Genomic DNA, 7,861 nt, shown 5'->3' with positions numbered 1-7,861 from the left:
TGAGGCTTATTCATTTCACTTTTGGTGTGAAAAGGCTTTTATATTTGCCAAAAATATAACTTTTTTATTTTAAAAACAAACAAGCAAGCCCTGTCCAGATTTAAAAAGTAACGCAAAAGTAACGTAATTAGTTACTTTTTTATGGAGTAAAGCAATATTGTAATGCATTACTTTTAAAAGTAACTTTCCCCAACACTGGTCGACAAAAGGGGTCTTAAATCGCTTCCCCATTGGATTTGACAGGACGTAAAGTAGTATGTGTGGAGTCAGCAGTCGTCCTCACTCAAAACTTTACTCAAAGACCTGGTTCTGTGTTTGTGTGCTGCATGCTGTCTCAGCAGTGAACCACTACTGTACTGTATTCATGAACAACAGACACACTGACAGACAGTATAGTGACCTCTGGCTGTTTCATTAATGATCTTCATTAATGACGACGACGCTATTATTACTCACGCATTAATGATTCATTAGCAGCCCTAATGGTGATCGTTCATGAATCAACTCGTGCGGTTTGAACCTTCAGACTTTCAGATATCTTCTCAGATTTGACTTTCACATTGTGACTGAAACTGGATTTATGTAGGTGGGTCCACTCTTGATTTGATTGGCTGGTGCAGGTGTGTAAAACATGAAACATGATGGTATTTTATTAAATCAAGCATCACTATTACTATTGTTTATACTGATAGTGGTTTTAACAAACTTCTGAGCATAATTATTAAACTAAAAGTCCCAAATTATGAGACTTTGTGAAGACGCTAAGAGTCTTCTATAAGCTAATAATAGACAATATAACAATTAATATTATCATCATGAGCTGTTAATTGTTCCTTCCTGACCAGAAATAACAGAAATAGTAGTTTCCTCTTCCTGTGAATGAATAATAAATACTTGTTTTTAATTTTTGTGTGATCATTTTGAATAACTGTCAAGTACTTTTAATAATAAAAAAAATTAAATATATTTTTATTATGTAAATACATAATTTCTATGTAATAAAATATTAAATATATTATTTTCAGCTTTTATTGTCATTTTAACATAAACCTATTTGCCCTAAATTTAATATTAAATATACTAATATTAATTATTATATTTGTGTATTATTTATTTATTTAATAATATTATAGTATATAATATTAAATATTTGTCATTAAACATAAATAAACCTAGTAATTTTTAACCCAAATATAATAATATTAATTATTATTATAATATTTAATGTTATATTTAGATATTGTTTATTTATAATTTAAAATTGCTGATTTATAATATTAAATATGATCAGCATTATGCTGGCTCTAGTTAGTGAGCTCATACTGGTGGTGCACTACTGAGGGCACTAGAGATGATGTTCAGCGCTGAAGTGAGTGTGTTTTACAGTGATCTGACATGTTTCTGGTGCTGCTTACATCTGGACTCTTGAAGCTCATGTTCTGCAGAGGAAAACAGAACCAGATGGCCGTTAAACCGGTTTAAGCATCTGGATCCGGTGTATCGCGCCTCTACAAAAACCAGCTCCCAACAACGAGAACCTTTAATGAATCACGACGTTATAAACATAAAAGTGTCCTGCATTATTACGAGGTATCGCGAGACGTGCTTTCATCCGTCCTCAGAAGTTGAAGTGCATCTGAGCGTTAAGCAGGAGTCAAGAGCTGTGCTTTCGTAGCTTAACCAGCAGGTTTATGCTGGTTAGTGCTGGTTGAGCCGGTTGTTCATGTGTTGTTTCTCCTCGCAGGAGGAACAAGCACGGCTGTGAGATTTGCCGCTGCGTCCGCTGTCCGCCGTTCACCTGCGACAAACACTGCGGCGGCGGCTTCAGAAAGAGCAGGAAGGGCTGCAGCGTCTGCGAGTGTGAAGGTGAGTGACTGCGCAGACGCACGAGGAGATTTGAGACCGTTTGAGCAGAGGTCAGAGGTCATGAGGTTTCACTGTGCAGAATGTTCCTACAAGCAGTTTATAAATGTCTATACATGGAAAAATATGCATGGCGAGTCCGGTTTATGCCCAACATTTAATATGCATTTATATATCATCAGGGTTATTATAGTTATCTAAATCTAAAACCATAAAAACACATTTTCATTACTTGAAATAAAATCAATTAAAGAATTAAAATAACTGAGTATAAATATAAAAAACTGAAAAAAAAAAAAAAAAAAAAATTATTTCAGCTATTTAGTTTAACTTGATGTACTAAAATAATCTAATTAAATTTAAAAATATTTTAAAAATAACATTTAAAAAAATAAAAAATAAAATGCACAACAAAATTGATGAAACTAACTAAAATCAAAACTATAACTGAAAAAAATATATATTAATAGTAACTAGTATACTATAATAGCATATCAGTGATACTAAAACAATGCATATATTATAATAAAAAAAATAAAGCCATAAAAACACATGGTTTATGCCCAACATTTAATATGCGTTTATATATCATCAGGGTTATTATAGTTATCTAAAACTAAAACCATAAAAACACATTTTCATTACTTGAAATAACATCAATTAAAGAATTAAAATAAATGAAAAAAAAAAAAACTACAAATGATTTTATTTCAGCTATTTAGTTTAACTTGATGTACTAAAATAATCTAATTAAATTTAAAAATATTTAAAAATAACATTAAAAAAAATTAAAACTTAGAAGAATAAAATGCACAACAAAATATATAAAAATATAACAGAAAATATAAAAATTTTAAATATTAATAGTAACTAGTAGTATTAGTATTATACTATATTAGTATATCAGTGATACTAAAACAACGCATATATTATAATGACAACTAAAAATAAAGCCATAAAAACACATTTTCTTTGCTTGAAATAAACTTTAACTGAAAAATAAAAATACTTAAACTTTTCGTTTTATGTCAGCTAGTTCATTTAGTTTAACTTGATGTACTAAAATTCAATTTAAAATTATTTATAAAGATGACAAAAGACAAAATTACTAAAACTTTAAATCAAAATGAAATCAGAAACCATAAAAAACATTTTCATTACTTGAAATAAAATAAACTTTAAATGAAATTAAATTTTGTTTGAAATGAAAATGTATTTCAGCTACTTCATTTAGTTTAACTTGATGTGCTAATAGAACTAAAACGAATTAAATTTAAAATTATTTTAAATAAAATTTTAAAAAACTAAAGACGACAAAAGACAAAATTACTAAAACTTTAACTAAATCAAAATGAAATCAGAAACCATAAAAAACATTTTCATTACTTGAAATAAAATAAACTTTAAATGAGATGAAATAAAAATGTATTTCAACTAGCTCGTGTAGTTTAACTTGATGTGCTAATAGAACTAAAACTCTAAAATTATTTAAAGACGCTGTTTATTTTGAAAAAAACTGATATAAAAATGTCAACATGCACAACAAAATTACTAAAACTAACTAAAATCAAAATGAAAACAGAAAATATAAAAATAACCTAATTCAAAATATTAACAAAAACTCGACACTAAAGGTTATGTTTAACTGTCAACTCAGTTTCATGTGAATCTGGTGAGTTTGTGGAGTGTGTTTTAGTTCGTTCACACACACGTTTTCAAACATCTGGAGCAGTTTTCAGCAAACAGCTTAAATATATTTAGAGATGAAACCTTCACTAAACACTTTTAAAGGAAGCAAACACTCGCAGACGCAGGAAAGCAGTTGTGTTTGTGTTGCTTTAACTGGTGCATTCAGTTCAGTTTATCCACAGCATAATTATAAACTCATTACTGGCTAAATATCAGACGTTCAGAAGATGTTATTTCAGCTGGAGACTGTAATCAGGGATATTATATTCACATTACACTAATACTCGTATCATATTAGACTGATGTTATCATTATGATCATACATTTTAGTTTAGTAGTTTTATTCTTTATGCTGAGTTACCTTAAAAAATCTGAGTTATTATAATTTAACTAAAACCATAAGCAACAGTTTCATAACTTGGAATAAAATAAATTAAATCAAATTGATAAAAAAGGCAAAATGTTGAAAAAAGTTGAACTAAAACTAAAACTAAAAATGAATAAAAACTAAATAGACATTTAAAAAATCTAATAAAAATGACAAAAACACAACAAAATTACAGTTTATAAATAATAATAATTCACTAAAATGGAATATATCGAAATTAAAGTTAACTTGAAATATTAATAAAACTATAATATTAAAAAGGAATAAAAACCATATGGACTATTAAAAGAAAACAAAAACTAATACAAATCACGAAATGAAAATATCAAAATAAAAATGAAAAATATTAATTATTCATTAATAAAATATTAATAAAAACTAGAATAATAAAATTCATTGAACTATATACATATTTTTTTTTAAAATACTAAAACTTTACAATTCAATTGAAAATGGAAAATAAAAACGAAACAATTAAAACTATAATAGTATATAAATGATATTAAAATACCGCTGATTGTATTGCAGTATTTTGTTTTGCCATAATTGAGTCAAAAATGACAGCAATGAAAATCTGATCCGTCTCAACATTGAGAATTACAAACAAATGTGACCCTGGAGCACAAAACCAGTCATAAGGGTCAGTTTTGTCCTATTGCAACAAATATACCCCAGCGACTTAAGACTGCTTTTGTGCTGCAGGGACACATTTTATAATCTAGTATACGACGACAAGACATAACCTCTCCAGTAGCGAGACATTTTAACGAATTGGGACATGATATCAAGCAATTGGAATGCATAGGAATGGAGGAAGTTTTTGGGTCACGTAGAGGAGGTAATATAAATAAAGAACTATTGAAACGAGAAGCATTTTGGATTCATAAACTTAAATCACTGAACCCAAATGGTATGAATGAGGAATTAGATCTTTCTGTCTTTCTTTAATGAACTATGGTTGGTCGTATTCATTTTATATAATAAATTGAGTATTTACAGTGTGAAAACCAATGATAGTTTATGACGATGTATTTCTGATGTTCTTAATTATTGAATTTTCCATTGTTGTGCAATTTAAGGTTGATTGGTGGAGTGGATATTGATGATTGATGGGATAGACTATGGGTTTGTATGGTGGTGATGGATGTGTGGTCCTGGACAACTGTTGTTTTGGTCACGGGTGTATTGTGAGGTGTACTGGTGGATGTGGCGTGTTGTGTTGGATGTATATATGTGGATTGTCCAGGGTTTAAGTGGAAATGATTTAATGATTGTGGTAATTGAACATTGGCTAATTAATGTTGACGTCAATATAATTAGTGATTTGAAAAGTGGGTGGAGGGATTGAATTGCTTTACACACTGAGGAAGGCTTTGAGCCGAAACGTTTGTGTCTTTTCCCATCAGTAATGAATGTAAAATAAAAGAAAAAAGAAGATTGTTCTCGTGAGTGCGGATCATAATTTCCTATACTAAGTAACTCAACAGATTGACGCACCAAAATGAAAAAATCAAGTAACGCAAGAGCGCAGTGCAAACGACGTTGTTAAATCACATTTTATAAGAAATAAAATTTAACCATTCAGATGCATTACAAAATGACGAAAGTTGTGATGAAAATCCTAAAAAGGTGCATGGTTTTATTTATGCAAAATGTATTTTTTGGGAGGTTTACGGACCGGTTTTGTCAGCTTGTTGCTATGTTTGCTGTGGTTTATGATCTCTACTGGTCTCTTCATGGCTGTGATGCTGATGCTGATGTTGTGTGGTGTTCAGATGCAGACACCGTCTCCTCCAGCTTCTGTCTGACGGCGAGCGGCCAGCGCTTCGAGGATGGAGACGGATGGCACGACGGCTGCCGGGACTGTTTCTGTCGCGCCGGCCGAGAGATGTGTGTGCTGATCACCTGCTCCGTACCCACCTGCACCCACCCTGTGCTCCACCCAAACCAGTGCTGCCCCGGCTGTGAGGGTACGACACTGATAAGAGCCTCTGATATTCACAGAGGCTGCGTTTATTTGATTAAATATACAGTAAAAATAGTGAAATATTATTATCATTTAAAATAACTGTTTTCTATGTGAATATCTGTTAAACTGTAATTTATTTCTATGATGCGCAGCTGTATTTTCAGCATCATTACGCCAGTCTTCGGTGTCACATGATCTTCAGAAATCATTCTAATATGCTGATTTGCTGCTCAAGAAACATTTCTGATTATTATCAATGCTGAAAACAGTGGTGCTGCACAATATTTTTGTGGAAACTGTGATTTCAAAAACATAGAAATGAATACTTTTATTCATCAAGGACGCATTAAATTGATGAAAAGTGACAGTAAAGACACTTATAATGTCGCAGAAGATTTCTATTTCGAATAAATGCTGTTCTTTTGAACTTTCTGTTCATCTGTGAATCCTGAAAAATAAAATGCGTCACGGTTTCCACAGAAATGTGAAGGAAAATGTGTGATTGTGATGAAAATAGGGTCATAATGCAACAAATCCTAAAACAGACTCTTTTTCATGTATTCAATATATATTTGTATTTCTATTGATTTTTGGAGTTGCAATGTTTTTGTGTAAAACCTGGCTGATGATTGTTCTTGGAAAGTTAGAAAGAAATTCCTTGTGAATGTAGATATTCATGATAATCTCATCTAATGTCTGATTACTTTTCATCACTTGCTCTAAAGCGGATTCTGTGTGGATAAAGACGGACTGGATTATTTAGTCAGTTCTTCATCACATTTCTCCAAAAGTCAGAACCATCTAAATGTATCGTATTAGTGTTTCCACTGGTCTGTTTTGATGGTTTTGTGAGGTTTTGTACACTCTTGACCTTGACCAGCAAAAGCATCTTGATTTGAGTAACTGATCTCAGTCTCAGGATGAAGCCCTCACTTGGTGTTTGTCTGTGTGTGAAGCAGACGAGTCGGGCAGCGGGCAGCCGGAGGGTCTGGATCTGGTGGTGTGTCGTGCTCCCGGCGGAGAGCTGTTCGTGGAGGGAGAGACGTGGCGTCTGGACGAGTGCACCAGCTGTACGTGTCGACTGGGAAGAGTGTTGTGTGATTCTGAAGCGTGTCCTCCAGTTCTGTGTCACACGCCTGTCAGGAGCAGAGACGGCTGCTGCTACGTCTGTCCAGGTAACACACACACACACACGCATACGCACACACACACACACAGACACACACACACACACACTCTCACAGACACACACACACACACACTCTCACAGACACACACACACACACACTCTCACAGACACACACACACACACACTCTCACAGACACACACACACACACACTCTCACAGACACACACACACACACACTCTCACAGACACACACACACACACACTCTCACAGACACACACACACACACACTCTCACAGACACACACACACACACACTCTCACAGACACACACACACACACACTCTCACAGACACACACACACACACACTCTCACAGACACACACACACACACACTCTCACAGACACACACACACACACTCACACACTCACACACACACACACACACACACACACACACACACAACACATCATTAAAATAAGAGCCTCAGTCTGAACCTCCTGAAGGGTCATGATATTCTCTGGAGAAATAGAGCAGTAAAAACTATCATTGTTACGGGGCTGACAAGACGTGAGACATGCGGATCCATGTGCAAGCTTTATTAAGCAGAGAGGTCAGAAACACAGGCAGGGTCGAACAATGGCAAAACAGGTATATGGCGGGCAAGACACAAGAATAATCCTAGGGCTAGCGAAGGTCAACGAACGGCGAACAGAATCAAAAGGGGCAAGACTAAAGGGATAAATCCAGGAAAACAGGCGAAGATCAGAAACCGAGAAAACAGACAAGGCAAGGCAAGACTAGGCTAGGCTAGGCTAGGCTAGG

The 7,861-nt window shown here is 33.7% G+C and overlaps 1 protein-coding gene across 1 annotated transcript in view; it reads left to right on the top strand.

Moving 5' to 3' along the window:
- LOC107711910 (cysteine-rich motor neuron 1 protein-like) overlaps nucleotides 1-7,861 on the top strand; it is a 23,077-nt gene that overhangs the window by 7,439 nt on the left and 7,777 nt on the right. Inside the window, exons 4-6 of the mRNA XM_016517000.1 lie at nucleotides 1,745-1,866; nucleotides 5,716-5,910; nucleotides 6,869-7,084. Coding sequence (XP_016372486.1) covers nucleotides 1,745-1,866; nucleotides 5,716-5,910; nucleotides 6,869-7,084 — 533 coding nt within the window. The remainder of the gene's footprint in view (nucleotides 1-1,744; nucleotides 1,867-5,715; nucleotides 5,911-6,868; nucleotides 7,085-7,861) is intronic.

Source organism: Sinocyclocheilus rhinocerous, unplaced genomic scaffold (assembly GCF_001515625.1).
Source record: "Sinocyclocheilus rhinocerous isolate Xijiao unplaced genomic scaffold, SAMN03320098_v1.1 scaffold2493, whole genome shotgun sequence".
NCBI classification, from domain to species: domain Eukaryota; kingdom Metazoa; phylum Chordata; class Actinopteri; order Cypriniformes; family Cyprinidae; genus Sinocyclocheilus; species Sinocyclocheilus rhinocerous.
Note: the sequence above shows the minus strand (reverse complement) of the source record. Positions and strands in the feature narration are given on the sequence as shown.